This window comes from Vigna umbellata, chromosome 10 (assembly GCF_029865625.1).
Source record: "Vigna umbellata cultivar VRB3 chromosome 10, Vumbellata_1.0, whole genome shotgun sequence".
Lineage (NCBI taxonomy): Eukaryota > Viridiplantae > Streptophyta > Magnoliopsida > Fabales > Fabaceae > Vigna > Vigna umbellata.
Genome location: NC_142174.1, coordinates 13,068,058 through 13,088,750, shown reverse-complemented (window position 1 = coordinate 13,088,750; position 20,693 = coordinate 13,068,058). Strand labels below are relative to the sequence as shown.

The 20,693-nt window shown below is 29.8% G+C and overlaps 1 protein-coding gene across 1 annotated transcript; it reads right to left on the bottom strand.

Annotated features, from left to right (window-relative positions):
- Window positions 1-4,793: 4,793 nt before the first annotated feature.
- Window positions 4,794-6,259, bottom strand: LOC124823488 (uncharacterized). The gene has a single exon (XM_047295695.2). It carries the CDS (start codon window positions 6,183-6,185, stop codon window positions 5,442-5,444), a length of 744 nt encoding a protein of 247 aa, XP_047151651.1. The 5' UTR covers window positions 6,186-6,259; the 3' UTR covers window positions 4,794-5,441.
- Between the last annotated feature and the right edge of the window lie 14,434 nt (window positions 6,260-20,693).

The window sequence follows — 20,693 nt, the reverse complement described above, 5'->3', positions numbered from 1 at the left end:
ATTTAATTATACCCGTTTGGAAATAATCATTAACTCAAGAAGTCAAGACATAAATGTGAATGTCAAGGTCAAAATCACACGCAACCCATCTATATTCGACAGCAGCACCTGATCCTACAAACCTAATGTGATACTCTAAAGTCTAATCTATCGAAAGTTGGAGGCTTCAAACTGATTAAGAAATCATGTCCTTTATGAATATAATGTTTTCTAATATGTATTAAAACTCTAACTTATGTATATACGCACACACAGAGAGTGGAGTATCTGATATGTTATGAGCTGAAATTAGTGCTGATTTGCGGAAGAATTGAGGTCGGAGTGTCGTTCTGGGCCATGTGTTTGTCTTATAATTGTAATAAAACGACAACATCAACCAAACAAAGGTCATATGATTACTCACTTAAAAGTGATTCGAGTTTTGGATATCTGGGTTGGAGTTAGGACCACATGCAGGGAGAAGACATTCATATTGAAGTATGCAACAAAACTAGAAAGCTATATAAATGTACGATTTCTGCTCAAGCCTTCCTCAACAAAGATTGCACGCCAATGCTGCTGCTTAATAACTAGCAAGAACACATGCACATGTACCACGGGGTCCCCTGCATAGTTGTAGCCCACTGACTCCCATTTATTGTCCCCATTTTAAGTTTGTTTTAGGAAAATGTTTGGTGGACATGCATTGGGCTGTCCACATCCCCATTCAGAAACAAATACAAAAGAGAGAGAAATCATACTTCTGTCAACTAATAACATGAACTCATAACATATGCTACTCCTTATTTATTGAACTAAACATATTACCCAATTTTTAAAAATTTATATTTGTAACATTTCACATTACTATTTCCAAAAAAAACTACTCCTCTCCAATGGATTTCGGTGTGGAAGCCTACCAATTTTGTAAAGTTTGTCTTTTTATCCTGATTCTGAGATGTAAATGTCTTTTATGCTGAGTTATACATGATTCTCTCCTTAAAATTATGTCTCTAAAGCATCTGTTGTTGTCTTTTTACCGGGGGACAACTAACAAAGAGGATGGGCAATTTATCTGAGAATGAGGCGCAATCTACTGTTAACACGCTATCAGAATTTACATTCAACTTCTGTAAACTTCACCCTAGCAGTGAAAAGTACAGGAGTGGAATCAGCTGGTCATAATGTTCATCAATTTTACCTAAATATAAAATATGAAATTAACTTCTCTTAATGAAATTTAAATAATAAATAAATAATAGGAACTTTCTTTATGTACTAATTTTTTGGACAAATATTAAGCTTTAGAAACAGACCAACAGCCACCCATTTGCCTAATACTACAGTTCTGCTGTACTACTGTTACATTACTTTAATCTCTCTTCTGAGTTGCTTCGCAGTGATGACACTCTATAACATGGAACTAACTGATAAACACCATTTCGATGAAAATGAAGCTTCTCGCAAAGGGTTGAGTAGCTGCAGTTTCCCAAGCCTCCTTCACTCACACATATACCATTATGTAATTCACGGAAAATCGGTTGGTCAAAACCATGGGTCAGTACACTGCTCGTGTTGTGTTGATTGAGGTGAATGAAAAAAAAATGTTATCAATACAAAAAGTCATGTAAAATGTCATTTTTAAAGTAATTCAATGCATAACAGTTATATATATTATAACTATTTGCAATTTATTTTTGGTGAATCTGATATTTTGCATTTTAGAGGCTACCAAATAGGTGCAAATCTATGGAGTAGAGCATTTGTAGCTGCTGTTAAAGAGGATGCTTAGACATTACAATTAGGATCAGAAGCAAGTTAGCATCTGTTGTCTTAACGGACGGAGCAGAATCTACAAAAACTACAATTCTGCAGCTTTTTCTCCCTTTCAAGTTTGAACACATGTTTATATCTTCTTTCGATTTTTTAACTCCAAGAACAAGTTGGGATTTCATCCTTTTGGATTCTAATCTATGATAAAACTTTTAAAATAATATATATTGAAGTGAATAATTATAAATGAATTCATTTGTTTTATTTATATATAGAGCAGTGCTACGACGGAGAAGTCTTTTAAATGATCTGCAGTGGGAAATAATTAATAAATGATGAAATAATCTGAATCTTACACCATTTATGCCAAAAGAAAAAAATTTGGTGGATGATACTTGAAACTAACTCTAACAATGTAAAGATAACTTAATCCAAGAACTATTAATTATAATTGTAGATCATATAAATATTTTCCCACCTAACCTTTTTCCCCCCTGTAATTCATATATATTCATAATTTTCATTTCAAGAAATTACAAATTTTATTTATATATATAGAGAGAGAGAGATCGTTTTAGTTATTTTAAAATGTAATATTATAATAAATTTCATTCATGTTAATATTTTTTATGTTTTTCTCAAACTGAATTCATTTTATTTCATAATTTTTTTACTTACTCATTTTTATTTATTTCAGTTTTCTGACTTTAACAAACAAAATGTATGAATGTAAAAAAGAAAGAAAAAAAAACCCTATGAAAAAATATAGTATGTTATTCATCTCTCCTTTATTATTTTACTATATTTTAATCCGTTTGGCTTTTATTGTTTCAATGATACCATATCCTGTTGATCCTTTCAATGACAATGATGACAATTGAAAAAAACAAGGATAGTAAAGAATAACTATTTATTGGCTTTATATAAGTAAAATAACCAGTTAAAGTTGTTTATAATAAATGCCCTGTCCAATTTTTTATGAAATAAATATTAAAATAATTAATCATATAATGTTAAAGAGTAGCACTAAATTTATCTTTTTAAATTACTTTTAACATTCATATGGTATACATTATTTCTTAAAAAATAATCTTGAATCTATTTACTCTTCCCTAATGCATACATTGACACTCGTTTTAAAAGGATATATATTAAAATGTTTTAAATTACCCTTTTATATAATAAATTAATTAATGTATAGTGGAATTCTATTTTTCATCAACAGGAGTAAGGTTTTTAAAGTACTCATCCCAAAATCAAATCTAAAAATATAAAATATTAATTTGAGATTAAGAAAACTATTTATTTATACAATTAATAAAGGTACGGTTTCTTTTTAATGTGCATATTTCGGTTTTCGGTTTTATTCTTTTAGTATTTTTTTTAATTTAAATGATTATTTATAATAAAAATTACAAAACAAATTATTTATAATAAAATTATAAAAAAAAATTAATTTTGCAATTATATTTTTATTAAAATAATTTAACAATATTTTTTGTTTTAATATCTATTATAAAAATAATTTGATTATTATATTAAACACCATGGAAAGTATAAGATGAAATTTAGGATTTTCTTTAAAAATTAAGAAATATAATTAATACTAGTACAAACTTGAGTGTAATTTTTGCTATGGTTATATATAACTACTATGGAATTGGGGTGGAATAATATTAAATTATACTATCAATAATATAGCCGATAAATTATCTCTTATAAGATGTTTATTATTGTATAAAATAATTATAATGCCTTTTACAACTTTTTTTATATAAAAATATAAATCATACAATAATCAAAGTATTAAAAGTAATTATTTTTAAAAAAATAGAAATATTTAAAAGATACAAATTTTAAGGTACATATATTCAAAATAATGCTATCCTTTTTCCTTGATATTTATAAAGAATTAAATACAGAGGAAAATGGTGTCTTACAAGTATTTAATATTTTCTTACTTAATAGGTAGAAGGATTAGAAAAAAAAAAGTTTACAATTCATATGAATAGTATACTGAGATATTTCACAAATAAAAAAGATGACCTATCTTTATTTTAAAATGAAATAAATTTTAAACTTTACTTAACTACTAGTTTATTAACTGGTAAACAATAGACCAGCTAATTAACTCTTTTTAAATAATTTCAAATTTAATAGTTAATAGTAATAAAGTGTGTGCCTTAATCAGTGGTTTCTTGAGAGATTTCTTAGAAATAATTTGAAATTAACAATGTTCTTATACAATAGGAAAACAGTTAAGGAATGACTTACTGAGTGGATGAAATAGAGGGATAGAAAAAACTTAATTAAGTTTTAAGTTTGATATAAGTTTATATATATATAATGATAATTTAGATTCTATTTTTGTTTTAAGTACTCAAACTTTTTATGTTTTTTATTTGAGATTTTGTTGTGTTATTTTTTTGATTAATTTGATCCTATGACTATTATCTTGTTTTGCTTATTTATATATATTTGTTAAAAAATTTAAGATTTTGTGATTAATATAAAATAATATCGTATTAAGATAAGAAGACTAGTTTTATTACTGTCATGTTTTCTTACTATATTGTTGTCGTTATTCAACACACTTTAAATGAAATTAATAAATCTTGTTTTGTTTTATACTAATTACAAATTCATTGTTTTAACACTTGAAGGCAAATAAGTAATAAGAAGTCATGATAACAAAAGTCATACAATACGAAAAAATTAAATAAAAAGTATTCAATTAAAAAATTAAAAAAGTTGATTAAAAACTTAAAATTCAATTAGTAATATATATGTTATGTATAATTCACATTATATATATAATCCAAGTCAAACATAGTAGCTATTCCTAAATCTTAGTGTCAATATTCCATAATCATAAAAGTTTTGTAGTATTTCATCTCTTAGAATTAGAAACATTTGGAGGTTTAATTTTTCTTTATATTTACACAAAGCTTAGTACAAATAAATATATAGATACAGAGGCTGGTGAAATGAATTTATCAGTAATGAACCAAAAGAAATATTGAACAAAATGACAGTGGGAAGTTTGCAGTTTTGTCTAAACAGAAAGGTGTGAACAGTGAAAATATTATATAATACTAAAATGACTTAACAGGTGAAGGATGGAAAATAATCCCCACGGAAATGTATGCCCAGACAGACATATATGTATGTACTTAGACAACTCTAAAATAGAAAATGACACTTCACTGCAACCTTTTTCAGTGTCTTACTCCGAAACCCTAATCTCCTCCCATAATTACTGCCAATATTTCTCCAAAAATTAATACCAACTTACATTTTTTTTCTTTTTCTTTGAAAAATTTACATGTGGTGCCTCTCTCCTTCTTTCCCATCCCCACCCATAGCTTGCTCCTCCCTCCATCTGCACCTTCAGTCAAAAAACAATCACACACAGATGAAATCGATCAACCAACAAAAATAACAAAATCGAACCCAAAACAAAAACCCACAGGCCTATCCAAATCTGGACACGGTAATGCTATCATATCACAAACATCATCAAATAACATCACTGTCGATCTCTTCCAGACACACAGCCAAGAAGGAGATCAGCGAAATAACAATACTTTAGTCACTTTACTTTCTCTTCTCGTTTGCTAATACCACTATATGTGGTTGTGGTTTAACCTTTATATCTATTTATATTTTTGAGTTTCTGGGGGCAAGATTTATGAGGTTTGTGTTGGTTTGTGGCCGAGGCGGAGCTCTAGATCAAGCTCTTCGAGGTGGCCGGCAGCAAAAGAGGAAGAAGTTGCCGATTGTTCCACTTTGCTGGAGTAGAAAGAGGAAACAGTAGCAGTGTTGATCCCAGTCGAGGGTGCACCGGGAAAATTAAAGGAAGTTTGCATCAGAAAGTTGGTTGAAGGATAGGAGGAGATAGAGAGAAGAGTGGAGGGAGAGGGAGAAGAAGAAAGAGTATTGGTAGAGGGGGAATTAGAGAAGGGTGGTGCACTAGGGCTTGGTGGCAAGTGGTAGAGGAGGCATAACCCAGCATTTGCAACAAGGTCTTGAGGAGGGATGTTGATGTAGGGTGAAGAAGTGGGAAGAGAAGAGATGGCGGTGGAGGAAGGAGGGTGTTGGTTGAGGCGTGCACGGTCGCGGCGGTGGACGTTCATGTGGCCGCCGAGAGCTTGGGCGGAGCGGAACTCCCTTCTGCAGTATGTGCAGGTGTAGGAGCGTGGAGGCCATGTGGTTCCCATGATGTTCCTTGTGTCTTCTGCAAAAGCTCTGACCTCCCATGAGTCATCGTCGTCTTCTTGGTGGTGCAGTTGCTGGCTAGGGTTCCACATCCAAGAGGAGGGGGTGGTGGTTGTGATGTTAGGGTTTGGTTGAGGTTGTTGTTTTTTGGGGTGTTGGGATTGTGATAATTTTTGGATCTGGGTCATGGAGACTAGGCCAATCTCTGCAGCCATGGTACAGTCACTGACATTTAAGATAGATAGAAAGATAAAGAGATAGATAGAAGGGAGATGGGGATGAAATTTGAGCAAAATTAAAAACAGATTAATTTGGTTAAATAGGGGAATGGGGGTAATTAAACAGCTGGGTCAAGACAAAACTAAGCTTTAAAACATCAAATCGAATGTATCACCAATGTTTGAAGTAAGCAGTTGGAACATAGTGAGATTGACATTGTAGTAGTAGATTAATTTATTATTGTCCACACAACTGGTTTTTACCTTTGCTATGGACAATTTCTGTTCCTTTGGCTTCTACGCCACATAAATATCTCACGCTGTATCTCCGAATAACTTCAAATTCTTACATTTCTCAAATCAAAGGGATATTACAAACAAATTAAACTGCCACCCAAACCAATAACATTTTAAAGAAATAATAATATAACCAGTCATAATTTCTTAAGAACTTTAAAATTTGAATTATAAACCAAACTATATAACCGTTCAAAAATACTTATAAAAAAATGCTTTTAATTAATGATACGTTACTGTCACTGTCACATTCTTTACATTGATTTTAACAACGTCATTTCAAGAATGTGAGTCTTCCAACATCAAAGTGTCGCAAATAGCTTTATTCCTTAGTCGCACATACTCAATAAAATTCCAAACATGTATACACTAAGTGAAGCAAATAACATATAGCCATAACTACGTAATTTTGCTTTCATTACTTCGCCTTAATGATTTGATTAGGTTGAAAACTTCTAATAAATCTCACGAATTAGAATAAAAAGCCTTTGATCTTTTATCAGTCGTATACAAATTAATAAATTAGTAACACAGCATATTAAAAAACAACTCAATCAATAAACAAATTTATCAAGAAAATACTTTTAGTTACATGGTAAACCAGAAAATGTTAAGATTGCATATTGGACAACACACAGTGAAATCCCAAACAGCAACTGAGACATTCCACCCAAATCTCACAAAATATTTATATTCTGCATTCAAAAAGACGCATAAACCCAACTTTTTCATCGCTCTGACATGTATAAGATTTTGCTGATGTAGTTGTAGCTCTCTCCTTTTCAGGAGAATTTGTTAGTTTACGATCTTAACCAATCTTTTATGTAAAAGTAATCAAAATCGTCATGATTTTGAATCACATCATATTGGAGAAGATATACCTTCTGAGTGAAAACGTTAGTGTTCAGAGGTATCGGCTTTTCCCACTTCCAATATCACAGTTGGTGTTAGATCAACAACCATCACAGTCCCTTAATTCATGCTATGTATGTTCACTATATGCTGTGAAATCTGAGATATGATCTAATATTGAAATTTTATTATTTATTATTACTTTAATAAATCTTGAATTTTATTTATTTTTACTTATGCATGCAGTGTACTGGTACTGTGTCTGCATGAAAGTTTTGCTATGCTGTGCTGTGAGACACAACGCAGAAGTCATACTTGACAGCTTTAAAATAATTAAGAAACATATTATGATGACTATGATCGGAGAATATGAAAATGAGACTAAAAAATTACCAATGTACAATTCTCTTGTTCGGTTTCTTATTTAATAAAGAAAACTGCGAATTACAAAATACTGATATTTAAAAGACAGGGAACTTTTTTGTCTGGTTGTCTTTGTATATGGAGGAATCAAGTAAATGAATAATTTTATAAAATAATCAAAGAGCAACACTAATGCTCTCTTTTGTAGGTTCTTCCTTGTTAACACGCAACCCCAGCAGAAAAACCTCTAAGGATTAAAATCAAAAGTGCAGTAATTAACAAATTACGGCACCAGACACATATGGGACAATTGATGAAGAAGTTAACATTTCCTGAAGAGAAGACATAGCTTTCTTCGCCTACGAACATACCAAGAAACAACTTCCATACGTTGTGGTGTCATTGTTTGTGTCGTCCCACTAGTCCATGCCACTAAATTCCCAGACAGACATGAAACCTTAGTTAATTTATAGTTGACTTGCACTACAACTCATGTTACGTTCATTCGTTAAATAAACAATTGCATATCCTACTTATTGAAGAAGTATAATGCTACGTTTACAAGCAATGTTATATTTCTTTCACTGTCTCTGAGTCTAGTGAGTAACGAATTGTTTGAGTATTTTAAATTAAAAAAGCATGTGTCTTTATCGGATTATTAGCCTTATCGTTGGGAAGTATATTCCTCGTGGCTGGTGTCACCAATTCCCAGCTCTCATCGCTTGTTTTGCACTTCGCTGAGTATGTGATATCATAGTAATACTAATCCAATAAAAGACAATGATAAAGGTCGCTCAGAAAGAAGACAAAAGGAGAAGAAAAGGAACAATTCTTGGAAACTTGCATGACATCAAATCTTGCATACGTCTCTGTCAGATTAATTAACTAATGTTTCTTAAGGAATGATTTCAAACTAATGCACTCGGTTAATTAACATGCGACTTCGTCTTTAAACTCATTTTTTTTCCTCTCCAATTTATCATAATTATCGATGCTGTTATTTGTTCCCGCATAGTGTTTAAGTCCAAAAGTTACCCGAAAATGAAGTAAGCCAATGTCTCCCGTTTTCTCGTAAATTTTAATTATATATCAAAAGAGAGAGAAAATTAATAATACATTTCATAACTTAATAGATAATTAGATGGAAAAAAATCTACCTTTAAAAATGGACAGTTAAAAACTTGTACTTAAAATAATCTTATTTTAGTTCATGCGTACTCATACTACTTTTAATTTATAACTTGAACTTGGGCACGTAATGTCAAAGCAAATTTCAGGAAAGACGGGGATGTTAATGCACACAATTTGGGGGCATTAACAGAAATGGGCTTTCAAGTTGATTGGATATTGTATTGAAGCTTTGGGAGTGTATCTCCTTACATCACCTTACATTTATACAAACAATTCTACATTTTAAAAATAACCTTCTTTAACGTATTTCGAAATATTCAAAAAATCTTTCAATAAATTTCAAAACTTATTGAAAAAAAAATATTTTTCACCAAATTTTAAATTCGTATTTTTCAAAAATTTCAACAAATTTTAAAATTCATTGAAAGTTTCAAAAATTCGTTGAAAATTTTTTCTTTAACAAATTTTAAAATTTGTTGAAAGAAATAATGAGATGTAAGGTTTTTCTAAATATACGTAATAGTTTTGGAATTAAAAAAAAAAAATGTAAAGATACAATAAGAATAAGAATTGTAGAGTGATGTAAGGAGAAACACTCAAAGTTTTGTTTGGACCTATAATGTTTTCTTTGTTCTGCTTCGGAGTTTTACTTCTGCACTCACAATATGTTTTCGTGCACACCAGCAAAACTATCGAAACAGAATTTCTAGAACAAAAATTTTAAAATAATATTTCTAGAATAGAATTTACAGTATATATAAATTAAATTCTGGAATAAGTTTGAGATTTTCAGAATAAAGTTTTTGAAGTAATTCTAAGTATTTTGGAGCTGTAGTTAGTAATTGTGGAAAGCAGGAAGCAATAGCCTCTGCTTAGTTTGTGGTGGGCTTTTTACCCTTTATGTCTCTTTATTGTGTAAGGGCCCGGCAGTTTGAAAAATTTTCAGAAGCCCTATTTGTGAGTAAATTTGATTATAAAGCGTTTAAACGTATGTTGAACCACATTCATACTTTCTAAGTAAGAAATGCTTTAAGATTAATAGACATGTATGGTGTTAAATGAAGTGCATAATGAGTTCAGTTTCTCGAGCCTATTGAAATAACTATTTTGTAATTAAATATAAGAATACTGTTGCACGTGTGAACAGACAAACGACGTAAATAACCTACAAATTGAGAAGGTCTACCAGTATGAATTATGATAATAAAACGACAATATGGTGTCATTATCACCACGTGGTCCACTGTTTAATGATGTTGTTTTGGTTTGATCGTGCTTAACACTTTTTAATAAACCACAGGCGAGATAATGATTTTTTTTTAAGTGTGGCCCCTTTCTCGGAAAGAACAAGGAACACTAGATTATTAAATTATGTTGTTAACAAGTTGGCCATTAATGTGCTACAATGAAGCAGACTTTTGTTCCAAATGATGGCCCAGAATGGGCTGTATTAATAGGTTCTGCATTTGGATTTGTTTCTATAGTTCCACATATGGATCATTGCCTTTTCGCGTCACAATTAATTTTCTTTTGAGTCTCTATTTTCTTTCCCATTTTCAAAAGGTTAAAATAATTAACTCTTTTATGCAACTTAATTCCATGTGGACTATGTCAAAGAACAAATCTAATTAATAGAGTTTACAAAATGTTCTCTTGTATAAGTAGTACTAATAAAGGAAAAAAAAAATCTACATTCACACAGTTTGAACTAACTATATTTTAAAAATGATTAAATATGTATTTTATTCATTAATTTGAAGTGAAAATTGAAATTTGTTCTTTTTTAACTTTAAACATAGACATAGATAGAGCACCTAAGTGATTTGGGATATAGGGATAGACTCAATAACTTGGTCATTCTTAGCATCGGACTTAATGCAAATTGTACGTTAAATTGACTAAGGGATTAACATTTTGATATATAAATTTAGACTAGTTGCTAAGAGATTAGGACTAGTATGTCATGATGTGAATGCTTGAATGAAATAATAATATATTGTACAGAGTTTATCTTCATATGATTCATGAAACTCAATTCCAACTTTTAAATATAAATTCCTTGCACACCAACTGTTTGATAAAATATCAAAAAGAATTTCTTGTGTTGTTTTGTTCATTTTGATGTCTAATTGAGAAGAAAGAATTGTCATGTGTTGCACAAGTGTTTTGGGAGAACATAAACTTACTCTATATTACTTGGAACGATTTGGTATATTAATTTCAATTTTTGCTAAAAAATAAAAAATAAAAATATATTTAACCATTTTAAAAATAAATTAAAAAGTTTAATATGGTTGAATTCGATGTTAAATACGGGTGTCATTTTAATTCAGTTCAAAAAATAAAAAAGCAATTCAAAATTTTAAAAGATAATAAAATATATATTTTTTAAAATTTTTGTAAATAAAATTAATCTAGAGATAGTAATTTGCATATGTAATTCGATGTTGCATATTGTTTTTTCACTTAATTCAGTTTATTGCGAAAACCGTATTAAATTTTAAAAACAGTAATTGATATATTTGAACTGTAAGCAATAACATACAGTAATTCCTCCAATGAAAAGTTATGATAATCTCAATTCAATGAAATGTATATGCTAAGCTTATATATCAATGACATACCTTAGTGCTTTAAAATGAAAATACGTTTTTAATTACAATTTAAAAATTATAATTTAACAAGTGTATTTTAAAAATTAATATATAGATATATAAGGTGAAAATTAATTAAAAACAATACATTTAATTTTTGCCATCGTATTTTAGAAATAATGCTGAACTATGTTATCAATTGTTGGTAAAAAAAAATTATTACGAAGGCAAGATGAATTTTATATGTTAGCTTTGCCACAGAAATATTGAATTGGTCAGCTCACACGGCTTACTGTTCTTCTTTTCTCTATTATAATAGAACAGCATTGGATACTTATGTTAGGTATTTTTATGATGATTTATCCAAAAGAGGAAAATATCCTAGGTAGGCATGGCATTTCTATCATCCCAATAATGACCAAGACAAGAAACACATAATAAAATACTAACTACTGCCTATTGTTGTGTCTTTTTTTTATAGAAAAATTACTTCAAAGAGTTAATTAGCATATGGCATACTAATGCATTGAGCAATATATGACATACAATTAACATATTAAAAATATGTTAATTCTTAAATATTAATAAAAAAATTAAAGCTTAGGTAAGCCCTCGGATTTAAGTGTGTTATAACGTTAAGTTAATACCTATTTGGCTTCCGAATTCAGATTACGAAACCGATGTTAACCTTTGCATTATATATTACATTAACGATGTTTAACTTATAGTATTGTTTAAAAAAACGACAATTTAGTGTGTGAATTGGCATCAGAGATAACAGTTGCTTTGAAAAACCCGAAAGGGATTAATTTAATAAATCGTTTGCCTTGTTAATTAAAGCCATGACCCTCAGTGTAAGTTGAGTTGTAGCCACTGTCATAATCGTCATTAATTAAATGAAAAGAAATGGTATTGTTTGCGATGAACACATCATACGTAAGCATAAAATTACAGATACCACTTTTAAATATAGGAAAGGATCATATTTTTGATGACCTTTACTTAATTAACGTACGAAAATGAATGATATTACATAAATATTACTGCTTGACTTTTCATTTACAGCAAAAAAAAATTAAAACGACAGAATACCGGTTAATTAATTATAATATGGTTGAAAAAATAAATTAAAACCTAAAGCATGATTGCGTTTTATCATCCATTTTCTTCCTTCAATCGTACCCTTTTGAAGATCTTTGGGTTGTGATTCTACTGGTTTGAATGCGTCACGGTTAAGCTTGTGATCACAATTAACGTTGATGGTGTTATTCAGATAGAGTATGGATATATCACAGAGCAGAAACATCGTTATCCTCAAAAAGTGTCTAAATATGATGTTGGTAAAGTGAACAATTCATGTACGTATATGTATATTGGTTTGACATGAAGTTTGACAATGGCTGATATGACAAAGTAGGAAGAGGTGAGTGATGGGAGTTGGTGGCAGTGGACCTTCCAAGGATGGATTAGAATTGGAACGGTTCAATCATGATGATCATGTCAAGGGTGGTGGTGGTGGTTGTTTGATTTTCCTTCTTTTATTTCCTTAATCTCCTGTACACTTTATGACAGAGAAACAATCCTCTTCCCTCTTCCTCGTCCCTTTTTTGCCTCCATTGTTGGAAGGTCACAATTGAGCGTGACTGCATCAAAATTTAGGAAAGCCTAAATTTCAGGGAACTTGCCTTTCCTAATTCCTAATTCATATTCCTCGAGTTCACCTCTTTCTACGTTATTCATCTTTGTTTATCCTCATAAATGTTTCGGTAAGGTTTGTGAGACCGAGACACTAACCTTCGACTTGTGTGCTCCGTTTGTATGTTCCAGTTTAGATTGATGGATTGTCACTTTGGACGCGGGAGAGAGATACCTGGAAAAGACACTCTGACGCTCAAGTTATGAGCGATTTAATAAATTGGACTATATTTTATTATCATAGGTCCTTTTTCCTGGGCATTAACCCTATAAATTTATAGCAATTAAGCTCATTAATCCATATTTGATATGGCAATAAATCCAATAATACTTGCTAACATACCTGCTAACTATCCATTAATATCGTATTCTTGTGCAATACGTCCTGTCAATCAATCATAAATAACGTATATTCGCATTTAATATAACCATTAAATGTATTAATTGGCCATTAATGATATTTACCCTTCCTTATTGGTGTACCTGACAGTCGGTCACGAGGTATAGTACAATAAACAAGCCTTGACCTTGTATTATGCAAACACCTTTTACAGATGGCTAATACCGTTAAAGTAGTGAACAAAAAGTAATTTGTTTGAATTAAAAATTAATTTAGTCGAACTAAATTGAATAATATTTTTTCTGTTAAATTGCACTTTATTAAAATTTATTTTCTATTTTGACTCAGACACAACTTTAAAATAGATTGGAATAGGTCAAAGGTTGAGATGGGTTGGGTTGGACTGAAAGTCAAGACAAACTTATTTAATCCAAATTCAAAATGAGTGAGGTCAAACAGATCAGGTCGAACCAAATGTTGAGAAGGTCAAACAAGACCAAAGATTGAGACAAACTAACATGAGTCAAAGTTCAAGATGAATAAGCTTGGGACAAAGATTGAAATAAGTCGTATCAAACCAAAGATTGAGATGACCTAGGTTCGGCCAAGGGTTGAGATAGGCCAAGTCGGTTAAAATGTTGAGACGATCATAGATGAAACTCGGTAGAGTAAGTTCTGACCGAATATGGCCAAATTCTACCTCGACCAAAAAATCAATCAAATTCATTCGGAAGAGTCACGATCAAAATTCAATTGAGTCGACTCTAATTGAAAATTAGCCAAATTCGAGTGAGTCGGCCATGGCAAGAACTCAATCATGTTTGTCTGACCAAAATTCAGCCGAATAGGCCTCTACCGAAAATTGGTTGAATTCGACGAGTAAGCCACAATTGAAACTCAATTGTGTTTGTCCAGATTTGATTGAGTAAGTCCTACCAAAGATTGGTAGAGTTGTCAATAATCAAACTGGACTGTAACTTTAAAGACTCTTAAACAAGTAAAAGGTATAAAATAAAGTAGTTTTAAAATCAAGTTTTCTAGAACTATAGTACAATTCATTAATCTAAAAAGTTCAATTATTGGTATATAGTATAGTTAATCGATGGTCCATACAATTCAATTAATTTTGATAACTCCTAATCATTTATTTATATTTTTTTATCTACTTATATATTTTAAATCTAGCCCATTTTACATGATCTTCGTTGCATCAAGTTATATATATATATATATATATATATATATATATATATATATATATATATATATATAAATATTAAATATTAATAATAAAATTGGATAAAAAATCTATATGACAAATCTTATAAAATAATTATTGTCTTAAAACTAATTCAATCTCTCGAAATAAATTCATAAGATAAGTTTTGCACTGTTTTAAATTCATTTTATATGTAATTGATGTAAGAAAAGAAGTAAAAAAGTTTCTTCGGCTCAAAAATAAAAGTGTAAAAAAAGTAAATACTAACCACCAATATGTAAACAGAACATAGTAGACCAGGTTTCACTCACCTTCCGAAGCTACCTTATACTGGCTGAAGTCAGCTTAGATCAATATAATTTACTATAATTATTTATTGATGATTGGATTGATAGGTTGGTTTTCTATAATAAAGTGTTTTAGTTTTTCAACAATGACAAATTCTTAAATTATTCAACTGTTTTGCTTATAATCATTCTGAAGAATGAGGGTATTTTAAATTTTTAAGTCATTACCATTTGAGACGAAGCAGTATTGAAGTTTTTTACTTTTATGGAGAAGTTATAAAGGAAAGAAAAACACTTTCTGAACAACATAGAGTAATCAAGAAAAAGTCTCCACTGAAAGAAAATAGATTGGAACCCTAGTTTGGATGATACGTGACACCTGAAATAGTAGTGTTTCAACTAATTTTTAGTCCCGGCGGCGAGAGGGAAAGATTAGGTGTGTGTTTCTCTATATATATGTATATACGAGGAACAAAAGCGCATCAGCTAAAGGATTTTCAACCGATTCAAGGGTCTGAATTACTGAGTATTGTCACAGTTTCCACAACCAAACAAACGCAAAGAATTCTCCCTGCTACACACAATGACTGATGCTTTGTTTAGATATATATTGACATCAAATTTAGCACAGATGTTAGAATTAAACTTTAAGTCTAACTCAATCCATAAAATCGGTTTGTAGGAAGAGGTTTGCACATATTTATAAACTATGAATTGGTCTTATCTTGGGATGGTCCAATAATGGCCCGATAACAGAACAATATGTCCAATAAACAACAAATATCGTTAGGATAGACTCTAACCATGACTCTGATACCATGTTAGAAGTAGATTTTAAGCCTAACTCAACTCACAAAACCAGATTGTAGAGTGAAGTTTGTACCATAAACTATGAATTGACCTTATCTCTAGTCGATGTGAGACTTCCAACACACCTCCTCACGCTCAGATATATACATCTTGAGCGTGAGATTACACATTTTTATTAATCCTTGACTCCAGAAACAACATGTATTGTGATTTCTATAAAAAGTTTTTATTTTAGGAGTTGGTGTATGTTTTAAAAGGGTTAGAGCAAATTATAAAATTATTTATTAATTTTTTCTTGATAAAAGAAAAAACAAATGATAATAATATTGTAAAATTAGAATAACCCATATAATATTAAACACCAATCTTTCACAAATGAAATATTTTTTTTATCACGATTATTTATTTTTACTTTGTTTTTTATAGTTTTAATTTCTTTTGTGATATTAAGAATAAATAAATAGTTGAGGTTTACAGAGCGCTTAAAAAAGAAATAGACCGAGCCAACACAAATAGAAGTCTACCAGCAAGCCTTATCATAACGCTAATCAGCTTATGTATGCAGTTTTTGATTGCTTGTCAAATATGCCAAAGTAAAAAGCTGAGGCAATTTCTTCTTTTTTTTTTTTTTCAGTTATTGTTTATGTATGGTAGGATATCTGAGTCGACCGACTGGCAACCTAAACGATCACCAAGGACAAACAGGTCACACAATAACGAGTTGTCATATGACCATTCCCGAACGATCATCCACCCGCTAGACAGAACGATCGTCATATCATGCGATCGTCATATCATATGCTCATCCTTCTAACATCAATCATCCAGCGATCGTCTGTTGACTAGACCAAATGGTCAACGTTATCTCGCAGGGTCACGTCAACCCAGTCAAAGGTAAGAGTCAACAGACGTTCGGTCAGTTTTAGTTAAAATGGATCTTTTAATCCTGATAAACCAAAGAATAAGCGGTTAGAAATATGTGGCCATAATGTTGCAAATCGCAGAACCAACTAACCCAATATCAAGTACGACCAAGCGGTTGTGTGCAGTTATGTTCTCCAACCAACCGGATTTTCAGGTAAACGGTTTATCTTACTGCTAGGTTAAATATGAAAAACCAGAAGGAAAAAAGATACGTTTTCTAAGATCAAAGGAGAGAAGAAAAATATATTATTTCTTCTATTATTGGACTGAAAAAGTTATATCATTCCCTTTTTCTGACTTGAGCGTCGGAGTGCCTTCGCAGGTACCACTCCATTCTCCCTGAAGAGTTCTAGGCAGGAGGAAGACGAAAAGATAACTACATTACTAGAAGGAGAGGACGTGACTCATCGGATTCACATCTCGACCTCAACTACTATACCGAAACAGTTTATAATTGTTATTTCAAAATCCTTAATTAAAACATAAACAACTATATATCCCTTATTTATTTTGAAATTTAAATTTACAACATCAAACATCCAACCAGATAATTTCTCTTTCAATCCATCTCCTTTTGTCGTGTTTATTTTTAGCAACAATTAGGAAGCACGAAGTCTCTGAGAAGTACCAAAATTGCACGCATGCTTTTGAATGTTCACCTAGGCAATAATTATTAGTTACATCTTAATCAAGATAAAACTATGATTACATTTAGACAGTCCAACGTCCAGTGACTGTATGTAATAAGGATATATGTTTCGCTAAACGACATAATTTGTTTTTTGAACAATCAATTTAATTAATCAAGTGTTTTTATGAGATTACATATTATTTATAAATTCGTATAGTTATAATAGTTGTTTTTATCTAATTTGTAGATTCTGCCTTTCTACCTTAAGTAAATTATTATAGAAGGATCATTGGGAAGAATAATGGGTAAAAAAAATTCCCCTGTATTTTTTGGTGTAATCACGTTAAAACATAAGAAAATGTGGAAGAACAGTTTGAACAATTCCGATGGATGTATATGGATTGGTTGATACTGAAATTTCTTCGTTGGTAAATTGTCGTTTCAGGAAATGTAAACGGCAATTATGTGGAAGTTAGAATCACTTTTGACAACAATGAGAAGGAAAGCTGGAAAATTGATTAATGGAGGCCAATTATTACTGATTTACCGTACTTAATAATAAAGTCATATGTTCTTTTAGTGCAGAGTACATTGTTAACACTCAATTTTGTTCGGTAAGAGAATAATAATTAGTGGACAAAAAGATAATAACTATAATATCGATCAGAATATTTTTGAAATGTTAGTTTAATATGGTAATAAATTGAATCAATATTATGTTAATAATTGTAAACAATAATTAAAATATTATATTAATATAATTTGGTGCGTTGGTTACTTTTAAAGAGTATGATTTTAAAAATGGACAAACTTTCTGACAATAATTATAATTAATGTCTTGAATATTATTTGATTTCTTTTTCATGGAGTCAATACATTTTCTTTCCCTATTTTGTTCGTTGTCAATTAATTTACAATTAAGGGCAATATTACCATAAAAATACTGTGTGTATATAAATACACACTCTGTCATAAAAAAAGGGGACAAAAAAAATAAAAAGAAATACTTTGAAATAATAGAGATAGGAAGAGTACGGAAAAGTATAGAGAAAAGTAAGTTTTCAGACTAGAGGAACTCTGCTAAAAGAAACTACCAAAGGAGAACTGGGGGAATACTTAGAGCAAAAAAGGTATGACATCTCTACACCATTATCTTTTTATTGTACTTTGAAGGTTTTTGTTAAAAGATTTTTATTTTTTTACTATGTATCAATAATGTTTTTTTTTATAAAAAAAAGGAATCGCGTTTTTGGTATTGGTCATATCTCCCGCATCACGTGATATTTATTTTTTTAAGAAATAAATAATAAATAAACAATTTCAAAACAATTAAAAAGAAATTATTTCTTATCACGTATTTTCCTATAAAAAAATAATTATAAGTCATAAAATAATTTCTATACGTACGGCCTATGGCCGGTTTCATTCCTTTTTTTTCCCACCATTTCAAAATAAAAGAATTTCTTCAAAATAAAAAAACGATGTTAATCCTAACCGAGTTCATTCTCAAAAATCCAAAATAATCCACAATAATTTTCAAACAAATTCACAAACCTTTTTTTCTAGATAAAGAACTACGCGATCCCTGATTGTCCATCATAAATGGATATACGTAGGAGTAAGGTCAATCCTTGTCGGGTTCATAAAACAAAAAATATTTTTTTGTTTCTTAATAGCTTTCTTTAAATTATTATTTTGTTTAGGGAAAATTAAACATTTTGCAAAACTTTATACATTTAATTAAAGGCCTTTAGGCAGACGAGATAGGTGCTAACACATTGCGTAACCGTTTCCCGAACTTAAAGTCTAGTTTTCCGCAGATCATGTATTATTTTTTGGTTTTCCATAATTTTTCCACAATAAATTATAAATTATGGTAGCGACTCCCAAAATTTTCTTAAACCCATTTTGTTTTTAGCTCGCCATCCCGTCGCAATCCCGTCGCGACATACATAATTTTAATAGATTAAAGAACTTACATTTCTTAATAAAAGTCATAATTCCGCTGACATTTTCATCCAAAAGAAATTCCATATATCATTAACATATTAAGCGACAAAATACTTTTATATACACTCACTAGTTCAAAGGATAACTTGATTTAATACTAACTTTAATACCCTAAAAAATTGTTAATTATAAATTTATGGTTAATTTAAATTTATAGAAAAAGTATGATTAATTAAAAATTTATTAGTAAATTTTTTGTTAATAAATTTTATCAATAAATGAAAAACTTATAAGTAATTATTAATAACCTAAATTCATTGATAAATGTTTTGTTGATAACTATTCTGTTGATAATTTACTAACAAATTTTAGTCGTTGATAAAATCTCTTTATAAATATTATAATTTAATTTTTTTTCTTTTTGTCATTTTTTTATTTAATTTTTCAATTTTTTCCTTGTCTTTCTCTTTTTCTTCTCTCATTATCTTTCTCATATTTATGCATCCATATTAACTTTTTTTTAATCTCTCTTTTTTTCTTCTTCTTTGTTATTCTCTTTTTTTTCTTCTCTTTTTATTCTTTCTTCTATCATCATTGTTGTATCAATCATTACTATTCGAACACTACATCATTGTAGTATTAATAAATATTATAAACAACTTTTTACTACATTATTTATAAATATTTTTATTAATAATTAAAATTTTAAAATTTATTAGTCCTTCGATAATTTTAGTTTTACCAATAAATTTATTTTACCTGGTTAAATTTCATAAATAATTAAAAATATTCTGACACAAGCATATTTATTATGTTGGAATCATATATTTTCAACTAGTTGATTCATAATGCATCTTTAAGGTATAATGCTTGATATATTGTTTAATAAAACTTTTTTGTTTTATAAACAAACTTTCTTATAACTAGCTTATGTGATAGTTTTTTATATTTTAACAACCTTGCTTTTACAAAATACGATGCTTAACTCATTTAATGATACCTTATAGCTATTATATTTTGCTAAATTAATATTTACTTATAATAAATTTATTATTTTTAAGCTGCCAAGAGGTAAAATATAAATAAAAAATTATGAAAGTCTGAGTACTTATATGAGTAAAATTTTACAGTAACTTTTATTAATTATTGACTTTATATATAAGTAAAATGTGAGTAGTGGGTAAATATGAGTATATAGATATTTAAGTAACAGGTTGAAGTGACAACCACAGCACAGCACACCCACTTGCATCATTCCACACTCTCTCTTAACAACTAATTAGTAATTAATAATTGTAATTAGAATTTTGTGGTGGAGTTAGTAACTTTGGTGGCCGCGGTTCAAATTTCCAAGTAAACCCAATCAATCTAACATGGTCAACTTAAATTACATAAACCGTGGTTCATGTCCA